This window comes from Scyliorhinus canicula, chromosome 14 (genome assembly GCF_902713615.1).
Source record: "Scyliorhinus canicula chromosome 14, sScyCan1.1, whole genome shotgun sequence".
In the NCBI taxonomy this organism is placed as follows: Eukaryota; Metazoa; Chordata; class Chondrichthyes; order Carcharhiniformes; family Scyliorhinidae; genus Scyliorhinus; species Scyliorhinus canicula.
The window spans coordinates 56,869,978-56,897,098 of NC_052159.1; the positions used below are offsets into that span (position 1 = coordinate 56,869,978).

Consider the following 27,121-nt stretch of genomic DNA (forward strand, 5'->3'; position numbering starts at 1 on the left):
GCAGCTTTTCCCAAATTCTGTGCTGCTTGGCATTGGTTAATAATAATAATTATTGTCACAAGTAGGCTTACATTAACACTGCAATTAAGTTACTGTGAAACATCCTAGTCGCCACACTCCGGCACCTGTTGGGGTACACGGAGGGAGAATTCATAACGTCCAGTTCACCTAACAACACGTCTTTGAAACCGGAACACCAGGAGGAAACCCACGCAGACACGGGGAGAACATGCAGACTCAGCACAGATAGTGACCCAAGCCTGGAGTCGAACCTGGGAACCTGGTGCTGTCCCTTGTGGTACCTTTTTCCTAAGTTGTGCAGTTCACTTTGACCTTGAGCATGTTATTCAACCAACATCTTGGTCAAAAACATAAATCTGAGAAAATTAGGTTTTTAAGTTATTGATTAAGAAATGTTTCCTGAAATATTCATGTTCTACCAAAATGTTGTCGATTGTATGTTGTAACATATGAGAATCATTGTACTTTTCATATGTAAAAACAAAACATCCACCATGAAAGGACAGTATGTGTTGCAGCAACAAATTAGAAACTTCCCTGTCTCCATCTTCTGAACTAATGAAAATCTTTTTAAGAGGGCATTGATCTATTTGAAAAGAATATGATTGAATAATGCAAAAGCGGGTTATGATGAGCCATGTATTTCATAAGTATTGAAACTGACGGTCATTAGGCAGTAGTTTGGTGATTTATGTTTAATGTATGTTTTAATTATTTTAGAGAAAGGGAGCAACCACCACGTTTTGCTCAGCCTGGGACATTTGAATTCGAATATGCATCTCGGTGGAAAGCTCTTGATGAAATGGAAAAGCAACAGCGTGAGCAAGTTGACAGAAACATCAGAGAAGCAAAGCAGAAACTCGAGGCAGAAATGGAAGCTGCTCGTCATGAACATCAGCTTATGCTTATGAGACAAGGCAAGTTACTGCACTATATCTGTAAGATGGTTATAGTTGATATATTGTTGGGCAGCACGGTGGCACAGTGGTTAGCATTGTTGCCTACGGCGCTGAGGACATGGGTTCGAATCCCGGCCCTGGGTCACTGTCCGTGTGGAGTTTGCACATTCTCCCCGTGTCTGCGTGGGTTTCACCCCCACAACCCAAAGATGTGCAGGATAGGTAGATTGGCCACTCTAAATTGCCTCTTAATTGGAAAAAATAATTGGGTACTCTCAATTTAAAAAAAAAAATAGTTGATATATTTGTTGACTAGCTGCAGTGGTTTGTAACCTAGAACATAATGAGATAAAGTGACAGACAGGAATAGCCCAAGCTACTTCTCCATCTAGTACAATCATGTCTAGGCTAGCTGGCCTGTAATTCCCAGTTTCTCTATCCCCTCTTCCTTGAATAAGGGATTTGCTATCTTACAATTTACTCTGACTGTTCTAGGGAAGTTCATCACTCTCTTCATTCCCTTGGTTGTCTGCATTTCTGTTTCTCTGCCCATGGTGGTCAGGAAATCCTTTCTTAAATGTTAATGTCTTGAGCTGGACGTTGTGGGATTTCCAAAATCTGGCTCGGGTATTATAACCAGGTACACAGAACACAGAACAGTACAGCACAGAACAGGCCCTTCGGCCCTCGATGTTGTGCCGAGCAATGATCACCCTACTTAAACCCACATACCCGTAACCCAACAATCCCCCCATTAACCTTACACTACGGGCAATTTAGCATGGCCAATCCACCTAACCCGCACATCTTTGGACTGTGGGAGGAAACCGGAGCACCCGGAGGAAACCCACGCACACACAGGGAGGACGTGCAGACTCCACACAGACAGTGACCCAGCCGGGAATCGAACCTGGGACCCTGGAGCTGTGAAGCATTGATGCTAACCACCATGCTACCGTGAGGCCCCGTACAGTGGGGCATCTTTAAGGTATTGAAGTAAATTAAGTAACCATTCATATATATTACCCTGGAATACTTGAAATTGAATTGCCACTATTAGCAACGATGTTTGATGACAACAGACAGGAGCAAATTGGCACCGTTGCTCCTTGGTGGGGAATCCCATAAGACCTGGTGTTTTGACAGTAGGAATTGAATTTTCAACTCAATTTAAGGTTACATTATCACTATCACTAAATTCCCCACAACTGTCACAAGGTGCTTATGTCTCTACATAAACAATGACCTACCATATTTTAGAAACTTGCTGAAGACCTAGTTTGACATACTTTTCAACTGTTTCACTGGCTTGCACTTTTAAAAGATCTGAAACTTTTATCTCTTAATACCAATCAGTGAGTGTAAAATTAATCATTCCAGATTTTTAAATGAAGTGCAGTGTTGGTGCTCGCTATGTAACATGGACTATCTGCACACCAATCTACTGTAATCCCCACAGTGAGAATTTAAATTGCCTTGAAGGAGATTTGTTTTTTATGATGTGAAAATGGCTGGCAGTTGTGGTTTTTGTTTATAGTCTCTGTACCAAAAAACTGCATAAAGCGGGCTGCTGCAGTAAAAAAAAGTGCATTTAATAATCAGATATAGTAAACCGTTTGTTTTCCAAAATTAAAAATATAAAAATTTCACAAATTTTTTGAATTATTTTTTATTGAACTTTCACACCGTACATTCTTTGAAGATAGATGAGAGAGTTACAGTTTACATGTTGTTCCTTTTCGATATCCCCCACCTCCCTTCTTTTGCTGTTACAGGGTCTTATCCTTGGCCCTTTACTTCACAGTGGTGGTTCTTCAGTGTTTATCTGTGGATGCTACGGTGGACACCTCGCTCAGACTGCAGAGCTGCCTCATCTGGTTCCAGGTTCTCGGGATTGCTACCACCACTGGGCTAGTTGGGGGGGTTGTGGCGAAGGCCTGGAGGGTCGTTCCTGTATGGGACGACTCCTCCAGACTCACCCATTCCGTAATTGCTTTCTTTACCCATCCTCTCGGCTGTGGCTGCCCAGTCTTATATTGCAGGTTCTGGAGATCCAGGTCTCCCATGCGTCTTCTCCTTTGTAGTAATGTTTTGGGGATTCTTGGATTTGCCCTCTCTCACCCCACCTCCAATCATTTTGTCTATTTCTTGGAAAAAGGCTTTGGGGATGTAGATTGGAGTGGTTCTGTTCAGGAAGAGGGACCTGTGCAGTACGTTCAACTTGATCGTCTGCGCCCTCCCCACCAGGGAAAGTGGGAGTTCATCCCAGCTCAATAGGTCCTTTTTTACTTCCTCCACCAGACTGGTCAAATTCCAAGTGTGGACCCGTGTCCCATCATGGGCTATCTGGATCCCCAGGTAGTGGAGTTTGCTTTGTGCTATTTCAAATGGTAGACCATCCAGCTCTGCCCCACCCTCTCTCTGGTTCACCGGGAATACCTTGCTCTTGCCAGGTTGGTTTGTAACCCGAGAAGGCTCCGAACCCTTAAAAACGTTGTGATTTCTTTCATGCTGTTTTGTGGATTCAAGGTATAGGGTGCATCCACACAGGGTGAGACTCCATGCTCTCTGCCTCCTCTTCGGATTCCACTCCAGCCTCCTGAATCTCCCATGGCAATCGCCAGTGGTTCAGTTGGCAGGGGAATATTAGAAGGGACAGTGGACATCCCTGCCTTGTGAGTCTGTGCAGTTGCAAGTATTCCGGGCTGGTGGCGTTTGCCCCTAGCCCAAACCCCTCTAATACCTGAATGAGGTACTTCCTCTCAATTCTGTCGAAGGCCTTCTCTACGTCCAGGGAGACGGATCACCCCTGGTGTTCTCTCCCAGATGGGGTTAGTATCACGTTCAGCAGCCGTCTGATGTTATCAGTTAGCTGGCCTTTCACAAAGCCTGCCTCGACCTCTGCAACCACCTCCGGTACGCAGTTCTCCAGTCTCTTGGCCAGGACTTTTGCGATTATTTTCGCATCCACATTGAGCAGCGAAATGGGTATGTATAATTCACATTCTGCTGGGTTTTTGTCTTTTTGGGTATCAGTGATATGATGGCCTGTGTTAATGTTGGAGGCATGGTGCTGCTCGCTAGTGAGTCTTTGAGCATCTCTCATGGGTGCGGGGCAAGAGCCGGCGCAAATTCTTTGTAACAGTCCGCTGGGAACCCATCTGGTCCTGGCATCTTCCCCACCTGTGATGAGCAGATGTTGTCCCATGACCTGTCCCAGTCCTATTGGTGCTTCCAGCTCCCTCCATCTATCATTCCCCATGACTGGCATGTCCCGACCATCGAGGAACCGTTTCACCCCAAGTCTCCGTCGGGGAACCTCGGAGGATCCCTGGTAGAAGACCTCGAATGCTTTGTTAACTTTTGTTGATTTGGCTACCAGTCTGCTCTGCTATTCTTCATAAGTGCCAATTCCCATGTCACTGCCTGCCTTCTCAGCAGGTGATCTAGAAGGGGGCTGACCTTCTCTCCATGCGTATGGTGCTTTCCTGGTGGATAGCAGGTTAAAGTCCGTTTGTAGCTGCTTCCTCTCTGCTTAATTCATTTTTTCTAATTAAGGGGCAATTTAGCGTGGCCAATCCACCTAACCTGCACATCTTTGGATTGTGGGGGCAAAACCCACGCAAACAGGGGGAGAATGTGCAAACTCCACATGGGTAGTGACCCAGAACCGGGGTCGAACCTGCAACCTCGGCGCCATGAGGCAGCAGGACTAACCACTGCGCCACCGTGCTGCTGTCTGAGATGTTTTCTAGTAATTAACCTTGTTGGCCAGGAGGGTAATGTCCAACCTCCATATGGGCCGTTGGGCACAGTCCATCTACAACGTCGCATCCATGTAGTGCGGAGCGTGGTCGGAGATTGGAATTGCGAGGTATTCCACTTTGACTATCTCTGGTTTTCCCTCTACAAAGAGGTTGGTGCGGGTGTCGACCTTGTGTTCTGGTGTGAAGAACGAAAATTCCTTGGGTGCACCTGGGTGCATGAACCGCGGTCCACTTGCCCCCATCTGTTCCATAAACGTTGCCAGTTCCCTAACCATGCCTGCTGTTTTCTCCATTCTGGGGTTTGATCTGTCCGTCAGTAGGTCTGGTACCCAGTTAAAAGTTCTCTCTCTCTCTCACTCTTCACCCACCCACCCCCACCCTTCCGGATTTCCGCCACGGTTTTCTTTATAAATGCCGTGTTGCTCCAGTTGGGGAAGCACAAGTTCGCCAGGACTACCGATTCACCGTCTGGGACATGATGTACACTCCTCCTGGGTCTGTGACCATGTTTGTCTCCGTAACATTATCCTCTTGCTTATTAAAATAGCTACTCCCAGCCCTTCCTTACCACAATCAATCCTTCTCCCTCGGGTGTGTCTCTTGGAGGAAGACAATGTCAGCTCTCATATATTTCAGGTAGACAAAGACTCTGGATCTTTTAACTAGGCCATTAAGTCCCCTAACTTTCCAGGTGACTATCCTGGTGGGGGCTTTCTGCCGTCTGTGGGATCAACCACACTTAAACCTTGTTGATGCGCCTCCGCACTCCGGGGTTCCGCTTTATTCGGGGGCCATCCAAAATGGCCGTGGACACCGTTCTCACCCGGAGGCCGGGCCTCCTGCGCTCCGGGGTTTCCCTTTGCCATGGGGCCACCCAACATGGCGGCCAACTGTGTGGACGCCACGTGGGTAAGCTCCTGCGCTCCAGGGTTTCCCTTTGTTCAGGACCCTCCAAAGTGACTGCTTACATAAGAACATAAGAACTAGGAGCAGGAGTAGGCCATCTGGCCCCTCGAGCCTGCTCCGCCATTCAATTAGATCATGGCTGATCTTTTGTGGACTCAGCTCCACTTTCCGGCCCGAACACCATAACCCTTAATCCCTTTATTCTTCAAAAAACTGTCTATCTTTACCTTAAAAACATGTAATGAAGGAGCCTCAACTGCTTCACTGGGCAAGGAATTCCATAGATTCACAACCCTTTGGGTGAAGAAGTTCCTCCTAAACTCAGTCCTAAATCTACTTCCCCTTATTTTGAGGCTATGCCCCCTAGTTCTGCTGTCACCCGCCAGTGGAAACAACCTGCCCGCATCTATCCTATCTATTCCCTTCATAATTTTAAATGTTTCTATAAGATCCCCCCTCATCCTTCTAAATTCCAACGAGTACAGTCCCAGTCTACTCAACCTCTCCTCATAATCCAACCCCTTCAGCTCTGGGATTAACCTAGTGAATCTCCTCTGCACACCCTCCAGTGCCAGTACGTCCTTTCTCAAGTAAGGAGACCAAAACTGAACACAATACTCCAGGTGTGGCCGCACTAACACCTTATACAGTTGCAACATAACCTCCCTAGTCTTAAACTCCATCCCTCTAGCAATGAAGGACAAAATTCCATTTGCCTTCTTAATCACCTGTTGCACTTGTAAACCAACCTTCTGTGACTCATGCACTAGCACACCCAAGTCTCTCTGAACAGCGGCATGCTTTAATATTTTATCGTTTAAATAATAATCCCGTTTGCTGTTATTCCTACCAAAATGGATAACCTCACATTTGTCAACATTGTATTCCATCTGCCAGACCCGAGCCCATTCACTTAACCTATCCAAATCCCTCTGCAGACTTCCAGTATCCTCTGCACTTTTCGCTTTACCACTCATCTTAGTGTCATCTGCAAACTTGGACACATTTCCCTTGGTCCCCAACTCCAAATCATCAATGTAAATTGTGAACAATTGTGGGCCCAACACGGATCCCTGAGGGACACCACTAGCTACTGATTGCCAACCAGAGAAACACCCATTTATCCCAACTCTTTGCTTTCTATTAATTAACCAATCCTCTATCCATGCTACTACTTTACCCTTAATGCCATGCATCTTTATCTTATGCAGCAACCTTTTGTGTGGCACCTTGTCAAAGGCTTTCTGGAAATCCAGATATACCACATCCATCGGCTCCCCGTTATCTACTGCACTGGTAATGTCCTCAAAAAATTCCACTAAATTAGTTAGGCATGACCTGCCTTTAACGAACCCATGCTGCGTCTGCCCAATGGGACAATTTCTATCCAGATGCCTCGCAATTTCTTCCTTGATGATAGATTCCAGCATCTTCCCTATTACCGAAGTTAAACTCACTGGCCTATAATTTCCTGCTTTCTGCCTACCTCCTTTTTTAAACAGTGGCGTCACGTTTGCTAATTTCCAATCCACCGGGACCACCCCAGAGTCTAGTGAATTTTGGTAAATTATCACTAGTGCATCTGCAATTTCCGTAGCCATCTCTTTTAGCACTCTGGAATGCATTCCATCAGGGCCAGGAGACTTGTCTACCTTTAGCCCCATTAGCTTGCCCATCACTCCCTCCTTAGTGATAACAATCCTCTCAAGGTCCTCACCTGTCATAGCCTCATTTCTATCAGTCGCTGGCATGTTATTTGTGTCTTCCACTGTGAAGACCGACCCAAAAAACCTGTTCAGTTCCTCAGCCATTTCCTCATTTCCCATTATTAAAACTCCCTTCTCATCCTCTAAAGGACCAATATTTACCTTAGCCACTCTTTTTTGTCTTATATATTTGTAAAAACTTTTACTGTCTGTTTTTATATTCTGAGCAAGTTTACTCTCATACTCTATCTTACTCTTTTTTATAGCTTTTTTAGTAGCTTTCTGTTGCCCCCTAAAGATTTCCCAGTCCTCTAATCTCCCAGCAATCTTTGCCACTTTATATGCTTTTTCCTTCAATTTGATACTCTCCCTTATTTCCTTAGATATCCACGGTCGATTTTCCCTCTTTCTTCCGTCCTTCCTTTTTGTTGGTATAAACCTTTGCTGAGCACTGTGAAAAATCGCTTGGAAGGTTCTCCACTGTTCCTCAACTGTTCCACCATAAAGTCTTAGCTCCCAGTCTACCTTAGCTAGTTCTTCTCTCATCCCCTTGTAATCTCCTTTGTTTAAACACAAAACACTAGTATTTGATTTTACTTTCTCACCCTCCATCTGTATTTTAAATTCCACCATATTGTGATCGCTCCTTCCGAGAGGATCCCTAACTATGAGATCATGAATCAATCCTGTCTCATTACACAGGACAAGATCTAGGACCGCTTGTTCCCTCGTAGGTTCCATTACATACTGTTCTAGGAAACTATCGCGGATACATTCTATAAACTCCTCCTCACGGTTGCCTTGACCGACCTGGTTAAACCAATCGACATGTAGATTAAAATCCCCCATGATAACTGCTGTACCATTTCTACATGCATCAGTTATTTCTTTGTTTATTGCCTGCCCCACCATATCGTTACTATTTGGTGGCCGATAGACTACTCCTCTATCAGTGACTTTTTCGCCTTACTATTCCTGATTTCCACCCAAATGGATTCAACCTTATCCTCCATAGCACCAATGTCATCCCTTACTATTGCCCGGATGTCATCCTTAAATAACAGAGCAACACCACCTCCCTTACCATCCACTCTGTCCTTCCGAATAGTTTGATACCCTCGGATATTTAACTCCCAGTCGTGACCATCCTTTAACCATGTTTCAGTAATGGCCACTAAATCATAGTCATTTACGATGATTTGTGCCACCAACTCATTTACTTTATTCCGAATACTACGAGCATTCAGGTAAAGTACACTTATGTTGGTTTTTTTACCTCTGTTTTGAATCTTAACATCTCCAGTTTTATTCCTTTTGTTATTATTGGGCCTATTCACTGTGCTCCCCTCAGTCACTGTACCTTGTACTGTCGCCCTTATGGATTTCTGACTATGTCTTCTCTGCCTTGCACTTTTCCCCTTACTTCCTTTTGTTTCTGTCCCTGTTTTACTACCTTCCAACTTCCAGCATTGGTTCCCATCCCCCTGCCACATTAGTTTAAACCCTCCCCAACAGCTCTAGAAAACGCCCCCCCTAGGACATCGGTTCCAGTCCTGCCCAAGTGCAGACCGTCCGGTTTGTACTGGTCCCACCTCCCCCAGAACCGATCCCAATGCCCAGGAATTTGAATCCCTCCCTCTTGCACCATCTCTCGAGCCACGCATTCATCCTATCTATCCTGACATTCCTACTCTGACTAGCTCGTGGCACTGGTAGCAATTACAGTGCCATCTTTTTCATCTTCCTGAACTTCGCCAGTTTATGTCCTTCTAGAACCCTTCCCTCCTTATCGCTATGTTCCCCCCTCTATTCCCTTCTCAGCCCGCCCCTTATCCTGTGTCCTTCCCATCTGCTTGCCTTCATCTGCCGAGCCCAATGCAGGATCCTCTCCCGATCCTGGTACCTGTGCAGTTTGGCTATTATCGCCCTTGGCTGCTCCCCGGCCTTAGGCTTTGGTCGGAGTGAGCTGTGGGCCCTGTTAATCCCCGGCGCCTTGGGGAAACTATCCCTTCCAACCAGGTTCCTCAACATCTGGGCCACAGTCGGTTGGGCCTGTATCCTGAATTCCCACTGGCAGGCCCACATTCGAATGTTTTGTCGCCTGGACCGGTTCTCTTGGTCCTCGAACTTCCCTTTCAGCCTCCAGGGTGACAATCCAATCATTTTGATCTGTCGATGCCATTTTGAGTTCTTGAATCGTTCTACTTGGGAGGTTCCTTTCCATCCTGTCGAGCACCATCTGCATGGCTGCGAGTGCCTCTGTCCCCCTGACCGCTGTTTGGATCTCAACCTTAATCTTGTCCTTCATTGCAATGAGCTCCTTCGTTGGGAACGTCTTCCAACCATCTCCAGGTGGGGGTTGAGCAGGGGGCCTGCTGTCTGGGTCGCCAGTCTTCCCCTCTGGATCACCGGATCCATGAGGCGAGGGGGACCTGCTTACCCGATGCTCCTGTCCTTTTCCGCGGTTTCTGGCTTCCCTGCGGCCTCTCGAGCATTTATTCTGTCATTTTGAAATCTCCTTTTCTTTCCACGTCTACTCATTTAACTACTTTAAAATGTGTACCATTACAATCTGGACCTCAATTTTATGCTCATGTTTTTCACTCTATTTGGACATTGAGACTGACAATGTGGTTGTGCTGACACAGAATCATAGAATTTACAGTGCAGAAGGAGGCCATTTGGCCCATCGAGTCTGCACCAGCTCTTGGAAAGAGCACCCCCTTTAAGCCCACTTCTCCACCCTACCCCTGTAACCCAGTAACCTCACCTAACCATTTTGGATACTGAAGGCAATTTAGCATGGCCAGTCCACCTAACCTGCATATCTTTGGACTGTGGGAGGAAACCGGAGAACCCAGAGGAAACCCATGCAGACATGGGGAAGATGTACAGACTCCACACACGCAGCGACCCAAGTTGGGAATCGAACCTGGGAGCCTAGAGCTGTGAAGCAACTATGCTGCAAGCACATAATTAAATGCTATCCAATTTCAGTTTGCAACTTGTATTAATCCACAATTGCCTCTCCTCTTAATATTGGCAAACTATTGCTGAAGGCAGGACAAATGCACACAATTATAAATACTGCGTTCAGTTTTCTCCATTTAATCACTCTGGTCTGTCTAGATTTCTTCTTCCATTTTCCTGCCCCGTTTAGGGGTCTGAAATTATGATAACGTAACATAATTTTTTCATCTTTGACCTGACACCAATGAGCTTTCTAAACTATGCTTTTGGTGCAAATCATTCCTGGAGTGTGAGTTGGTCATTGTGGGATTCCTGTTTTGCAAGTACATACTTGCTGGTCCTGTGCATGTAATTTGTAGGTTGTAAGGTGCGTTAATGGGGGAATGTTATGATGATCACGTGAGCGTATGTAGGAGTATAGCTCTCTCTTGTTTAGTGAACCTAATGCATTCCCGAAAAAAGATGAGTTAAACAAATATAATTCTGTCACATGAAAACATGTTGGTTTATGTTCCTGGCTCAACCACAGCATTGCCTTCCTCCCTGCTTAATGTAGCTGCACCAGACATATCAAGTGCTATCTGGGGGAAAATTCTGAATGTCATCTGAACAAATACAGCGCAAAGGAAACTGCCACAGATCTTCCTTGAGAGCATTAACAAGGCCAGGGACAGATCAGGTGGCAATGGTGTCAGCTGGCCTGTACCTGGTCTGGAAGTGTTTATTTGAGTTGGGGAACCAGGCTCGCATTTGGCTGCTGCAAGACTTGCACCAGGACTTGGTGGTTGACACAAACCTGGAGCCCGAGCTGATTCGTTGAAGACATGCACCAGGCCAGCTTGATTAGCTCCCAGCTGCTCTTTGCCATTGCCACCAATATCCACTTGGACCAGTTAGGTGGCCTGCACTACTTTGATAGTGTGGTTGTGCACAAGGCCATGGCTCTGTGCGTTGTGTGAGGGGGATGATAGCCTGAAGGTGATGACTTGGATGAGCGTGAGATATGTCGACTGCCGGCGAAGCCTATTGCAGGGCAGGTGAATACAGGGTGAAAGACGTGTGGCCCAACCAGCTACTGAAAGACATATATCTCATGAGCCTGGGGACCGGCAGCTCTTCATGCACTGAAGGGTATTCTGCATAAATTCAGGAGGTTGTGACGCGCTTAACGCAGGCACTAATAACTTAACTGATATATTAAAAAAGGTCTTTTGCGGGCAGCACGGTGGCCTAGTGGTTAGCACAACCGCCTCACGGCGCTGAGGTCCCAGGTTCGATCCCGGCTCTGGGTCACTGTCTGTGTGGAGTTTGTACATTCTCCCTGTGTCTGCGTGGGTTTCGCCCCCACAACCCAAAAATGTGCAGAGTAGGTGGATTGGCCACGCTAAATTGCCCCTTAATTGGAAAAAATAATTGGGTAATCTAAATTTATTTTAAAAAAAGAAGGTCTTTTGCTTCTTGCTTTAAATATTTCAAATATTAAATGCATTCTTTAAATTTTGTACCAGTGGGGTATCAAACATCTTTGAGTGGAATGTTTGTAGTCAGCCTAATTCTGCTCCACCATTCGATCAGGGCTGAAATGTTCCCTCATCCCCATTCTCCTGTCTTCTCTCTGTAGCCCCTGATCCCTTTCTATCTCTGTCTTAAAGACACTCAGTGACTTCAGAACCCTGGGGTGTAGTCCATCCGGTCTGGGTGATTTATCCACCTTCAGACCTTTCAGCTTTCCCAGCACTTTGTTAATGATGGCTTCTACGCTCAACTCTGCTCACTAGCTCTCATGAACTTCTGGTATGTCACCATTGTCCTCCACCATGAAGAAAGATGCAAAGTGCCTATTTATGTCCTGTGCCATTTCTTTGTTCCCCGTTACTACTTCTCCAGCCTAATTTTCCAGCCCAATGTCCATTCTCACCTCGCTCTTATCTTTTCTATATTGAAAAAAATCTCTTGCAATCTTCTTTTATATTACTAGCTGGCTTACACTCGTATTTCATCTTCACTCTCTTTCCCCCCCCCCCCGCCAAAAACCCTTAGTACTTTTTTAGTTGTCATCTGCTAGCTTTGAAATGCTTTCTCGTCCTCTGGCTTCCCACTGAACAAAGATCATTGCTATTATTGGGTTGTCTGGGCTCTATGGTTTCCTGCTACTGTGTTGGGAATTATGTAGCTACTTTGGAAGTCTAACTCTTGTTTGTATGCTATATAATTGTGTTGCACCATAGTGAAATCGAGCAGCGCTGGAAATTTAATGAATATATTGTACAGCTACTTGGTCAGTGCAAACACTCTGAAAGAGGTATTTAAAATGGATTGATCTAATGTGTGTTCTATAACACATGTCAAAATGATTGATCGTTCTTTGTAGATTTGATGAGACGTCAAGAGGAGTTGAGACGACTGGAAGAAATGAGGAATCAAGAGCTGCAGAAGCGAAAACAGATCGAAATGAGGTGTGTATGTGTCCGGTTCAGAGCATGCAGCATGGTATAAGATTTCTTTTTTTTTTCTGAAACATTTACCTACATTAAAATAGACTTGTGTTAACAAGCTCGCTCAATGATCCGACTCTTCTGTTTTTCACATTTTTAAGTGGAGGAGATTAGAATGGTGATTGTACCTTGTACCAAACTTCCATTTCAGATTTTCAGTAAATGTGTTTTTGGTGACGTTTTGGTCATTTGTACATGTCAGTTTGAATGCTGACTTGTGTCTTTGTAATAACTTATTCAAGTGGAATAGTTTCCCCATGCGGCATTCTTGTTTCAGGCCCTGTTAGTGTAATTCTCTAACAGTCCTGGATGTATGTATAATAATAATAATCTTTATTGGCAAAAGTAGGCTTATATTAACCTTGTAATGCAGTTGCTGTGAAAAGGCCCTAGTCGCCACATTCCGGCACCTGTTCGGGTACACAGAGGGAGAATTCAGAATGCCCAATTAACTGAACAACGTGTCTTTTGGGACTTGTGGGAGGAAACGAGCACCCGGAGGAAACCCATGCAGACATGGGGAGAAACGTGCAGACACCGCACAGACAGTGACCCAAGCAGGAATCGAACCCGGGACCCTGGCGCTGTGAAGCAACAGTGCTAACCACTGTGCTGCATACTGCACTTGATTAACTAATTCTACCTTGCACTTTTAAAAAAATATAAGTGCAAGAAGTAATTTATTCATTTGGCTCCAGTTTTGGATTTGGCTGTTGTGTTACTGCTGCGTGCACTAATCTGCATTGTGTATACTTGGCACTGTCATGCAGTATATGTGTTGGAATTAATTGTGTTGATTGAGAGAAATGATACGTTCGCACTTTTTTCTATTTTGGTGGTGTCATTATGAACCGGAATATAATTTGAGCTTGATCGTGGGGAGAAACTGGGTGGTGCAGGAAAAGAGATGCTGACATGTGCGTCCAGGTTGGTGGCATGGTAGTTCCTTCTATTTGCAGGCACTTTGTATCTCATCTGAAATAAGTTGGGGTAGGCTCCATCTAGTTAGCTGACTTTGGTTTACAAAAAATCTTTCCCTTACTTTGATGCTGAATGGCATATGTTACTCTGACAGATCTGCTTAAAAACATGCACAAAATGTAACACTGGTAAATTATGGGCTGTGGTTTCAGGTTGGTCTAGAAGCATGTGCATCTCCATACCTGGCACTGCTATAACTAACTGCTACATGAAAAATACTAAATTACACAGCAGTGATGGCTTTCCTCAACCTAATTTTGAAAAGGAAAGACCTCAAATGTGGTTTGTGTTTCACGGTACTGGATAAAATAAAGGAACACTTCATACACAAAGAAATAAACACATTTTCAGATTCCTGATTTATTTTGCTAATAACTTAAATATTTGAGTCAGTGCCCGCTGGGTTAAAGCACTCTGGTAGAAATCTATACTAATACTACCACCTTATCAACCTCCCAATCTCCATATAAAATTTGAATGTCCATATCAGCAATTTGCTATTTGGAAATACTCCGCAGGTCTGCAGCATCTGGGAAAGAGCATTTCCTTGCTTGCACTTTGGGGTTGAAGCTATTTGGTTACTGATAGCTGCTGTAGATCCAAATAACATCTAGAAACTAGAAGTCATTATTTTTTTTCAAAACTGCAACAGTGACAAATCCCTCAAAATGACTAGGAATTAGCACAATGTGGAGATGATCATGCTTGGCACCCATTGTTTGTTGGTTGGAAGTTGCCCGTATTCATCTGAGGTCAATTTAGGTGTGTGCACAACTACACTGTCTGTCATGTGGTGGGTGAGGTGGACAGGAAAATAAGTGTTACATGTCAGAAAAGAACTTGGATTTATATGTGCCATCACTACGTTAACTGTTTCCCTCCAAAATACTTTCCATGCATTACGTACTTTTAAAAAAAGTGTTGTGATTGTGCAAAACAAGCAGCAATATAATGAATGACCAGTTAATTTTTGCTCTTGATTGAGAACGGAATATTAGCTAGATATGAGAGCAAAGCCCTCTTTAACTAGTGCTCGAATTTCTGCCACACACTTGAACCAGAGATCTTCAACACTGCAACAGTGTGCCAGTCGAGATTATTTACTCGTGTCCTGGAGTAACACTGCAGTCTATTACTCTTCAATGTGAGAGTGCTACAAAATGAACCAAGCTGATTGAAAAATTTCAAAATGTATTTTTTAGAATTAATGTGCTATTACTAAAATGGGAGATGAAATAAAAACTCATCAGCTCAGACAGTAGCCGTGGAGAAAGAGAATTAGTATTTCAGGTTGTGCTGATCCTTCATCAGAACGTAGGAAAGTTAGAAATGTAAAAGGTTTTGAACAGGTTATTGGGATGGAGGGATGGTTAACTTTGTCAAAGACTAAATGTGATCGGGTAGAGGAGAGGAGAGACTAAATGATGAGGTTTCATGGAACAAAAATCTAAAGGGTGTGGTAATGGGTAGAGTGGAGAGAGACAAAAGATGTGTCCAGCTTAATGGCTACATAGCAACTTGAAGGAAAGACAATTCAGGGAGTTAAATGAGGAGCTAAATTGCAGGACCTCTAGGGTAGTAATCTCAGGAGTATTCTCCATGCCACTTGTTAAGGAGGCTTGGAACACGGAGATAGTACAGTTGAACACGTGGCTAAAGAGCTGGTGGGAGGGCTTTAAATATATGGATTTATAGGGAAGTCTTCTGAGGAAGGTGGGACCTGTGCAGGAAGGATTGGTTGCACCTGACTGGAGCGGCACCAATATCGTGGGCGGGAGGTTTAGGGAGGGTTTAAACTAGTGTGGCAGGGGAGTGAGAACTGAACAGCAGGCAAGTAAGTGGAGACTGGGGGGAAAAAGTGAGACTGAGATAAAACATAGCTCAGAGTAAGAGCAGGCAGAGGGAAGCTGCAGGGCTCAGCAGCACACTAGGTCTGGAGTTCGTTTGCTTCAATGCAATAGGTATAACAGGTAAAATTGATGAACTGAGTGCCTGGATTACAGCTTGGAACTGTGATCTAATTACGGAGGCATGTTTAATGGTGGGACAGAACTGGCAGCTTAACGTTCCAGGATATTGTTGTTTTGGATGGAACAGAGGGGGAAACACAAGAGGTGGGGGAGTTGCATTTCTGATTAGGGAGCAGATCAGAGCTGTGTTGAGGGAAGACACATTGGAGGGATCTAGGAGTGAGGCATTATGGGTGGAGCTCAGGAATAAGAAGGGTGAAATCATAACATTGGGAATGTACTCCCAACTGCACGCAAGAGACACAGAGGAGCAGTGGTGTAGTCAGATACTGAAAAGGTGTGAAAAAAGCAGGTGAGTTATGATGGATGATTTTAACTTCCCCATGTTGACTGGGAATCCCTTGCAGCCAGATGCTCGGATGGAAAGCAGTTTGTTAGATGTGTTCAAGAGGGCTTTTGATACATTATGTTGACAATCCAACCAGGGAGAGGGCCATACTGAACTAGATATTAGGGAATGAGCCAGGCCAGGTGGTTGATGTTTTAGTCAGAAGCATTTTGGACTCAGCGGCCATAATTCCATACGATTTTCAGTAGCCATGGATCAGGACAAGAGTGCCCCGTGGGTGAGGGTGCTTAATTGGGTGAGGGCCAACACATTCAAATTAGACAGGAACTGGGGAATGTGGATTGAGAACGGCTATTTGAGGACAAATCCACGTCTGACATGTGGGAGGCTTTTAAAGACCAGTTGATTGAAGTGCAGGGCAGGCATGTGTCCGGAAAAATGAAGGATAGAAATGGCAGGATTCGGGAACCATAGATGACAAGGGAAATTGTAAGCTTAGTCAAAAGGAAAAAGGAAGTATACGATAGGTCCAGGCATCTAAAATCTGATGACGCCCTTGAGGAGTGCAGTGAAAGTAGGAAGGAACTTAAACGTGGAATTAGGAGGGCTAAAAGGGACCGTGGAATGTCTTTAGCAAACATGGTCAAGGAGAATCCCAAGGCTTTTTATGCATATATTAGGAGCAAGAGGGTAGCAAGAGAAAGGGTAGGCCCACTTCAGGACAATGGAGGGAAGTTACGCGTGGAACGCAGGAAGTGGGTGAAATCCTTAATAAGCACTTTTGTATAGGTATTCACCAATGAAAAGGACATGACGGATGTTGAGGTCAGGGAGAGGTGTGTGAACCCTCTTGTGAACGTCAATATATCAAAGAAGAAAATGTTGTATCGTAAATTGCACTAAGGTATAAGTCCCCAGGGCCAGATGGGATCTATCCCTGGTTACTGCGGGAGGCATGGGGAGACGTAGCTCAGCCTTTATAGATATCTTCACATCCTCTTTGACCTCAGGTGAGGTTCCAGAGGACTGGAGAATAGCCAATGTTCCTTTGTTTGAGAAAGGAAGTAAGGTCAATCCAGCCGGACCTCCGTGGTGGGGAAGATTTAGGAAATGATACTGAGGAACAGGATGTATGCACATTTGGAGGAAAATGGAGTAGTTAGTGACAGGAAAGATGATTTCATACGGGAATGGTCATGTATCATCAACTTGATGTTTTTAGAGGAAATGACAAAATTGATGAGTGACAGGCTGTGGATGAGTTTATATGGACTTCAGTAAGGAGTTTGACAAGGTCCCACATGACAGACTGGTACAAAAAGTAAAATCACATGGGATTCGGGGTGGGCTGGCTAGATGAATACAGAACTAGCTTGGTTCTAGAAGAAAGCGACGAGCGATGGAAGAGTGTTTTTTGAATGGAGATCTGTAATGAATGGTGTTCTGCAAGGATCACTGCTGGGACCTCCGATGTTTGTAGTATATATAAACGATCTGGCGGAAAATGTGGATGATCTAATCAGTACGTTTGCTGATGGCGCGAAGACTGGTGGAGTTGCTGATAGAGTACCGAGGATTGTCAGATAGATTGGAAACTTGGGGCATAGAAATGGCTGATAAGAGTTTAATCCGGACGGATGTGAGGTGATGCACATTGGAGGATCAAATCTCGGTATGAATTATACTGTATGTAGCAGAACCCTTGGGAACATTAACATCTCCAAAAGCTCCAAAACCTAGGACTTGGCTCCTCACTCTGCAACTGGATCCTCTACTTTCTTACCCACAGACCACAATCAGAACGAATAAACAACAACACCTGCTCCACAATAGTCCTCCATACCGGGGCCCCGCAAGGCTGCGTACTTAGCCCCATATATTCCGTATACAAATACGACTGCTTGGCAAAATTTGATTCCAACTCCATCTACAGGTTTACTGACGATACGACCATAGTGGGCCAGATCTCGAATAATGACGAGTCAGAATACAGGAGGAAGATAGAGAACCTAGTGGAGTGGTGCAGCGACAACAATCTATCCCTCAATGTCAGCAAAACTAAAGAGCTGGTCATTGACTTCAGAAAGCAAAGTATTGTACACACCCCTGTCAGCATCAACGGGGCCGAGGTAGAGATGGTTAGCAGTTTCAAATTCCATGGGGTACACATCTCCAAAAAATCTCTCCTGGTCCACCCACGTCGGCGCAAGAAAGCACATCAGCGCCTATTCTTCCTCAAGAAACTAAGGAAATTCGGCATGTCCACATTAACTCTTACCAACTTTTACAGAAGCACCAAAGAAAGCATCCTATCTGGCTGCATCACAGCCTGGTATGGCAACTGCTCGGCCCAAGACCGCATGAAACTTCAGAGAGTCGTGAACACCGCCCAGTCCATCGCACGAACCTGCCTCCCGTCCATTGACTCCATCTACACCTCCCACTGCCTGGGGAAAGCTGGCAGCGTCATCAAAGACCCCTCCCACCCAGCATACTCACTCTTCCAACTTCTTCCATCGGGCAGGAAATACAAAAGTCTGAGAACACGCACGACCAGACTCAAAAACAGCTTCTTCCCCGCTGTTAAGAGACTCCTAAACGACCCTTTTATGGACTGGCCTCATTAGCACTACACTCCTGTATACTTCACCCAATGCCAGTACCTTGTGTTGCCCCATCATGTATTTTCTTTTATTTCCTTTTCTTTTCATGTACTTAATGATCTGTTGAGCTGCTTGCAGAAAAATACTTTTCACTGTACCTTGGTACACGTGACAATAAACAAATCCAATCCAATCTGGGCGTGCAGGTCCACGGTTCCCTAAAAGTGGCAACACAAATGCCAAGGTGATTAAGAAGGCATACGGCATGCTTGCATTCATCAGCCGGGGCATTGAGTATAAGAGTTGGGAAATCATATCACAGCTATATAAAACCTTGGTTCAGCCGCATTTGCAGTATTGCATGCAGTTCTGGCCACCACATTATTGAAGCACGCAGAGTGATGGGTGCTTGGAATGCGCTGCCAGAGGAAATAGAGGGATATGGACTGAGTACGGGCAGGTGTTTTTTTCCATTAGGACATCATGATCGGCTCAGGCTTGGAGGGCCGAAGGACCTCTTTGTTCTTTGAAATTTCTTCAAGTGACACCAGTGCATTTGTAAATGGGGAGTTCTAATGAACAGTTTGGCTATAATGGTCATTTATACATGCCCAATTTCAGTCCGATGTAGCACCAGAAAGGAATCAACCATGGTACTTTGTGGTCTGGATAACTTAGTGCCAAGCCTGGTGGTGGCCTTAACCAAAAGGGTGGCATGGTGGCACAGTGGTTAGCGCTACTGCCTCATAGCTCCAGGGACCCAAGTTCAATTCCAGCCTCGGATGTCTGGGCGGTGTTTGCACTGTCTCCCCATGTGTGCGTGGGTTTCCTCCGGGTGCTCCGGTTTCCTCCCACAGTCCAAAAATGTGCAGGTTAAGTAGATTGGCCAGGCTAAATTGCCCCTTAGTGTCCAACGGTTAGGTGGGCTTACGGGGATAGGGTGGAGGTGTAAGTAGGGTGCTCTTTCAAGGGCTGGTGTAGACTCAATGGGTCGAGTGGCCTCCTTCTGCACTGTAAATTCTATGATTGGGCTAGTGAACATGGTGTCTTGATTAATCATAAAATCTGGATGTATGTATGTTACCGAATGACTTGGAAAGAACCTCCAGATGGTGGGGTTCCCAGGTATCTGCTACTCTTCTCCTTCTGGATGACAGTGGTCATGGGTTTGGAAGGTGTTGTCTGAGGAATTACATATTGTGGATGGTACACACGGCTATTACTGTTTGTCGGTGGTGGAGGGTTTGAATGTTTGTGGAATAGGGAGCAGTCAAGCGAGCTGCTTTGTCCTGGTAGGTGTCTAGCTTCTTGAGTGTTGTTGGAGCTGCACTCATCGGGGCAAGTGGAAAGTATTCCATTACACTCCTAACTTGTGCCTTGTAGATGGAGGACAGGCTTTGGTGGAGGTCAGGAGGTGAGTTACTAGTCGTAGGATTTCAAGCCTTTGACTTGCCCTGGCAGCCACAGTATTAATGCAGCTGGTTCAGTTCAGTTTCTGATCAATGGTAACCCCCAGGATGTTAATTGTGGGGGAATCAGTGATGGCAATGCCATTGAATGTCATGGGATGGTGGTTAGATCCTCTCTTATAGGAGATGGTCATTGCCTGGCACTTGTGTGGTGGGAGTTTAACTTGCCACTGGATATTGACCAGGTTTTGCTACATTTGGACATGGACTGCTTCATTATCTGAGGAGTCGCGAAAGGTGCTGAACATTGTGCAGTCATCTGCAAACATCCCCATTTCTGACCTGATGATGGAACTGAGGTCATTGATGAAGCAGCTGAAGATGGTTGGGCCTAGGACACTACCCTGAGGAACTTCTGCAGTGATGTCCTGGAGTTGAGATGATTGACCTCCAACCACCACAACCATCTTCCTTTATGTCTGGTATGACTCCAACCAGTGGATGAGTTTCGCCCCCCGATTCCCATTGATTCTTTTAATAATTTTTATTAGTGTCGCAAGTAGGCTGATGTTAACACTGCAATTAAGTTATTGTGAAAATCCCATGAGACAGAGGAGCAGAATTAGGCCACTCGACCCATCGAATCTGCTCCTCCATTCAATCATGGCTGATACTTTTGCATCCCCATTCTCCAGCCTTCGCCCCATAATTCCTGGTCCTCTTATTAATCAAGAACCCATCTATCTCTGTCTTAAAGACACTTAAGTGATTTGGCCTCCATAGCGTTCTGCGGCAAAGAGTTCCACAGATTCACCACCCTCTGGCTGAAGAAAGCCCTCTTCCTCTCTGTTTTAAAGAATTGTCCCTTTAGTCTGAGATTGTGTCCTCTGATATTGGTTTTTCCCTTTTCCCACAAGCAGAAACATCCCCTCCACATTCACTCTGCCCAGGCCTCACAGAATCCTGTAAGTGTTAATAAAATATCCCCCCCCCCCCCCCTCCACCTCATTCTTCTAAATTTCAATGAGTACAGACCCAGCGTCTCAACTGTTCCTCCTGCGACAAGCTCTTCATTCCAGGGATCATTCTTGTGAACCTCCTCTAAACCCTTTCCAAGGCCAACACATCCTTTCTTAGATACGGGGCCCAAAACTGCTCACAATACTCCAAATGGGGTCTGACCAGAGCCTTTTACCTCAGAAGTACATCCCTGATCTTGTATTCTAGTCCGCGTGACATGAATGTTAAAATTGCATTTGCCTTCCGAACTGCCGACTGAACCTGCACGATTGCCTTAAGAGAATCATGAACAAGGACTCCCAAATCCCTTTGTGCTTCTGATTTCCTAAGTATCTCTCCATTTAGAAAATAGTCTATGCCTCCATTTTTCCTTCCAATGTGCATAACCTCACACTTTTCCACATTGTATTCCATGTGCCACTTCTTTGCCCACTCTCCTGGCCTGTCAAAGTCCTTCTGCAGCCTGCCTGTTTCCTCAGTACTACCTGTCCCTCCACAGATCTTTGTATCATCTGCAAACTTAGCAACAGTGCCTTCAGTTCCTTCTTCCAGATCATTAATGTATATTGTGAAAAGTTGTGGTCCCAGCACAGACCCCTGAGGCACAACATTTGTCACCGGCTGCCATCCTGAAAAAGACCCCTTTATCCCCACTCTCTGCCTTCTGCCAATCAGGCATTCCTCTACCCATGCCAGGATCTTACCCTTAACACCATGGGATCTTAACATATTTAACAGTCTCCTATGCGGCACTGGTTCTCCTTTGTCTAACTTCCTTGTTACTTCCTCAAAGAACTCTTAACAGATTTGTCAGACATAACCTCCCCTTGACAAAGCGGTGTTGACTCAGTTCTATGTTATCATACACATCCAAGAACTCTGCGATTTCATCTTTAATAATGTGTAAACTCCACACGGACAGTGACCTGGGGGGGCGGGATTCGAACCCGGGTCCTCAGTGCTGCAGTCCCAATGCTAACCACGGCGCCACATGCCGCTCCGTCTCCAGTGATTCCTGAAAGATCACCACCAATACCTCCACAATCTCCTCGGCCATCTCTTTTTAGATCCCTGGGGTGTAGTCCATCTGGTCCAGGTGATTTATCCACCTTCAGACCTTTTAGTTTTCCCAGAACCTTCTCCTTAGTGATGGCCATTGCAGTCACCTCTGCCCCCTGATTCTCCTGGAGCTCTGGCATCCCACTGGTGTCTTCTACCGTGAAGACTGATGTAATGTAACTATTCAGTTCCTCTGCCATTTCTTTGTTTCCTATAATTACTTCTCCAGCATATTTTCTTACATATTTTCTCTGAGACATTTCACAAATCCCTTTCCAGGGATCCACTACCAACCTGATTTTCCCAGTCCACTCCGGCGCCTGTTCGGGTACCCTGAGGGAGAATTCAGAATGTCCAATTCACCTAACAAGCACGTTTTTCGGGACTTGAGGGAGGAAACCGGAGCAGCCGGAGGAAACCCACATCGACACGGGGAAAAGGTGCAGACTCTGCACAGACAGTGACCCAAACAGGAATCAAACCTGGGAATCTGGCACAACAACGCAACAGTGCTAACCACTGTGCTACCGTGCCACCCAGTTTAGCTAGGGCTCCTTGATGTCATACTTGGTCAAATGTTGCCTTGATGTCAAGGACAGTCACTCGCCTCACCAGGTCCTTTAGGACCTGGCCAGCTCGGTCTGTGGTGTAGTGAGCCACTCTTGATGATGGACATTGAAGTCCAGGCAGTTCTGCATAGTATTATGGACAACTGCATCATCTGAGGAGTTTCAAATAGAACAGCACTGCAATCATCAGTGACCATCTCACTTCTGATCTTCTGTTGTCAGGAAAGGCATTAATAGAACACCTGAAACTTGTTGGACCTAGGACACTGCCCCGCAGAGCTCCCTGGGATGTTTAACTTGTGAACCATTACAATCAGCTTGCTTTGTGTTCGATGTGACTCCAGTCACTGGGGCTTTCGTCCTGATTTTCAATGATTTCCCCTTTTCTACAGCTTGTTATGTCATACTGGGTTGAATATTTCTTTGATATCTAGAGCAGTCATTCTAACCTCGGCTCTGGAATCCAGCTCTTTGTCCATGTCTTGTCCAAGGTTGGAACGAGACCTGGAACGGAGTGGCTCTGGCAGAATCCAAACTAAGCATCGCTGTGCAGGAGAAGTAATCCAAACTGAGCATCGCTGTGCAGGCAAAATAGTCCAAAATGAGCACTGCGCAGGTGAAGGTGGACACATTCTACTGGATAGCACTATCTGTGACATCTTCAATCATTTTGGTGATGACCGAGACTAGGTTGATGGGCAGTAATTAGTGGAATTAGATTTGTCCTCTTATGGATGCTGCGTACCTGGACAATTTTTCACTTTTTTTAGGTAGATGCCAGTGTTGCAGCTGTACTGAAAGAGTTCAGCGAGAGGTATGGTTAATTCTGGAGCACAAGCCTTGTGCGCTACAACTGGAATGTTGTTGCTTTATATTCATAGAATTCATAGATTCATAGAATTTACAGTGCAGAAGGAGGCCATTCAGCCCATTGAGTCTGCACCAGCTCTTGGAAAGAGCACCCTGCCCAAGGTCAACAACCATACCCTATCCCCATAACCCAGTAACCCCACCCAAAACAAAGGGCAATTTTGGACACTAAGGGCAATTTATCATGGCCAATCCACCATCTTTGGACTGTGGGAGGAAACCCACGCACACACGGGGAGGATGTGCAGACTCCGCACAGACAGTGACTCAAGCTGGAATCGAACCTGGGACCCTGGAGCTGTGAAGCGATTGTGAGTTCGATCCACCTATCCACAATTCTACCAATGAAGATGGGATTAAAATTAGCAGCTGGGGTAGCACAGTAGCACACGTGGTTCACAGTGCCATGGTCCCAGGTTCGATTCCCTGCTGGGTCACAGTCTCTGTGGAGTCTGCACGTTCTCTCCATGCCTGCCTGCATATAGGTCCCTTACAGTCAGAAACAGGGGAATTTATAATGGGGAATGAAGAAATGGTGACCAACCAAATATACCTTGGTTCTGTCTTCATAAAGGAGGACTCAAATAACCGACCAGAAATGTTGGGGAACACCGAGTTTAGTGAGAGGAAGGAACTGAAGGAAATAAGTAGGAAAATTTATGTTGGGGAAATTGATGGGATTGAAGGCTGATAAATCCCCAGGGCCTGATAATTACATCCTAGAGTACTTAAGAAAGTGGCCCTAGAAATAGTGGGTGCATTGGTGATCACCTTAGATTCTATAGACTCTGGAACAATTCCTACAGGTTGAAGAGTTAGAAAACCGTGAGCACGATGTCAGTAGTGGGAAAATGCTAGAGTCCGTTACAAAAAGTTTAATAGCAGAGCATTTGGAAAACAATGGCAGGATTAGACCGAGTAAGCTTAGATTCACAAAAGGCAAGTCATGCTTGACACATCCATAGGAATTTTTCAAGGATGTAACTAGTAAGAGTTGATGAGCAGGAACCAGTGGATATGATTTATTTGGACTTTCAGAATGCTTTCGACAAAGTCTCACAAAAGTGATCAGCATGTAAAATTAAAGCAAGTGGGTTTAAGGGTAGTGTATTGAAATGGATTTTAAAAACTGGTAGACAGACAGGAAATAAGAGGAGGAATAAACTGGTATTTTTCCGAATGGTAGGCAGTGACCAACAAAGAGAACAAAGAACAAAGAAAATTACAGCACAGGAACAGGCCCTTCGGCCCTCCCAGCCTGCGCCGATCCAGATCCTTTATCTAAACCTGTCTCCTATTTTCCAAGGTCTACTTCCCTCTGTTCCCGCCCATTCATATACCTGTCTAGATGCTTCTTAAATGATGCTATCGTGCCCGCCTCTACCACCTCCGCTGGTAAAGCGTTACAGGCACCCACCACCCTCTGCGTAAAAAACTTTCCACGCACATCTCCCTTAAACTTTCCCCCTCTCACCTTGAAATCATGACCCCCTTGTAACTGACACCCCCACTCTTGGGAAAAGCTTGTTGCTGTCCACCCTGTCCATACCTCTCATAATTTTGTAGACCTCAATCAGGTCCCCCCTCAACCTCCGTCTTTCCAACGAAAACAATCCTAATCTACTCAACCTTTCTTCATAGCTAGCACCCTCCATACCAGGCAACATCCTAGTGAACCTCCTCTGCACCATCTCCAAGGCATCCACATCCTTCTGGTAATGTGGCGACCAGAACTGCACGCAGTATTCCAAATGTGGCCGAACCAAAGTCCTATGCAACTGTAACATGACCTGCCAACTCTTGTACTCAATACCCCGTCCGATAAAGGCAAGCATGCTGTATGCCTTCTTGACCACTCTATCAACCTGCGTTGCCACCTTCAGGGTACAATGGACCTGAACTCCCAGATCTCTCTGCACATCAATTTTCCCCAAGACCCTTCCATTGACGATATAGTCCGCTCTTGAATTTGATCTTCCAAAATGCATCACCTCGCATTTGCCTGGATTGAACTCCATCTGCCCAGAACTCCAACTTCAAATTGTCACTTGACAACAGCCCCATCACAAACCACCTTCAAATTAGGCTGACCGCACTGCACGTATGCAAATCTCCCCGGAACAACCGATCAGTAGCTCCACTCTGCTGGATGCTTGCTTGCACTCGAACTCCTTGGGTATCTATCGTAGGTACATCTCCAAATTAGGCTGACCGCACTGCACGTATGCAAATCTCCCCGGAACAACCGATCAGTAGCTCCGCTCTCCTGCCCTCTGCTGGATGCTTGCTTGCACTCGAACTCCTCGGGTCTCTATCGCAGGTACACCTCCAAATTAGGCTGACCGCACTGCACGTATGCAAATCTCCCTGAACAACCGATCAGTAGCTCCGCTCTGCTGCCCTCTGCTGGATGCTTGCTTGCACTCGAACTCCTCGGGTCTCTATCGCAAGTACACCTCCAAATTAGGCTGACCGCACTGCACGTATGCAAATCTCCCCGGAACAACTAATCAGTAGCTCCGCTCTGCTGGATCTAGCGGAGTACTGCAGAGATCCTTGCTAGGGCCCTAGCTATTCACCATATATATTCATAATTTAGATGAGGGAATTAAATGTGATAAACACAAATAAGCTGGATGGGAGGATGAGTTGTGAGGTGGGGGGGGGGGGTAGTTCTAGAATTTTGACCCAGCGACTGTGAAGTAACGGTGATATATTTCCAGGTCAGGATGGTGAGTGATTTGGAGGGGAATTTCCAAGTGGTGGTGTTCCCATGTATCTGCTGCCCTTTTCCTTCTGGGTGGTAGTGCATGTGGGTTTAGAAGGTGCCACCGAAGGAGCCGAGGTAAGTTCCTGCAATGCATCTTGTTGATGGTACACACTGCTGCTGCTGTGCGTTGGTGGTGGATGGAGTGAAAGTTTAGGAATGGGTGCCAATCAAGTGGGTTACATTGACCTGGATGGTGTCGAGTTCCTTGAATGTTGTTGGGACTGCACTCATTCAAGCAAGTGGGGAGTATTCCATCATACGCCTGTCTTGTGCTTTGTAGGTGCTGAACAGGCTTTGGGGAGTCTGGAGGCGAGTTATTCGCTGCAGGATTCTTAGCCTCTGACCTGCTTGTGTAGCCACGGTGTTTACTTGGGTAGACCAGTTCAGTTTGTGGTCACTGGTAACCCCCGGTAATACCATTGAATGTCATGGTGTGATGATTTGATTCTCTCTTATTGGAGATGGTCATTGCCTGGCACTTGGGTGGCGAAAATGTTACTTTCTACTTGTCCGCGCATACCTGAATTTTGCCTCGGTCTTGTTGAATTTGCAAGTGGACTGCTTCAGTGCCTGAGGATTCATGAATGGTGCTGAACATTGTACAATCATCAGCAAACATCCCCACATCTGACCTTAAATTGAAGAAGGTCATTGATGAAGCAACTGAAGATGGTTGGATATAGGATACCACCATGAGAAATTCCTCAGTCCCGGGACTGAGATGACTGACCTCCAACAACCACAACCATCTTCCTTT

At 45.6% G+C, this 27,121-nt stretch overlaps 1 protein-coding gene across 9 annotated transcripts in view; it reads left to right on the forward strand.

Moving 5' to 3' along the window:
- Positions 1-27,121, forward strand: part of pspc1 (paraspeckle component 1) — a 145,798-nt gene that overhangs the window by 17,643 nt on the left and 101,034 nt on the right. For all 9 annotated transcript variants that reach the window (XR_005463141.1, XR_005463142.1, XM_038817988.1 and 6 more), the window contains 2 exons: positions 742-938; positions 12,641-12,725. Coding sequence is in view for 7 of the 9 variants with exons in the window: in XM_038817988.1 (XP_038673916.1) it covers positions 742-938; positions 12,641-12,725 (282 nt within the window). In the remaining 2 variants the exon portion in view is untranslated. The remainder of the gene's footprint in view (positions 1-741; positions 939-12,640; positions 12,726-27,121) is intronic.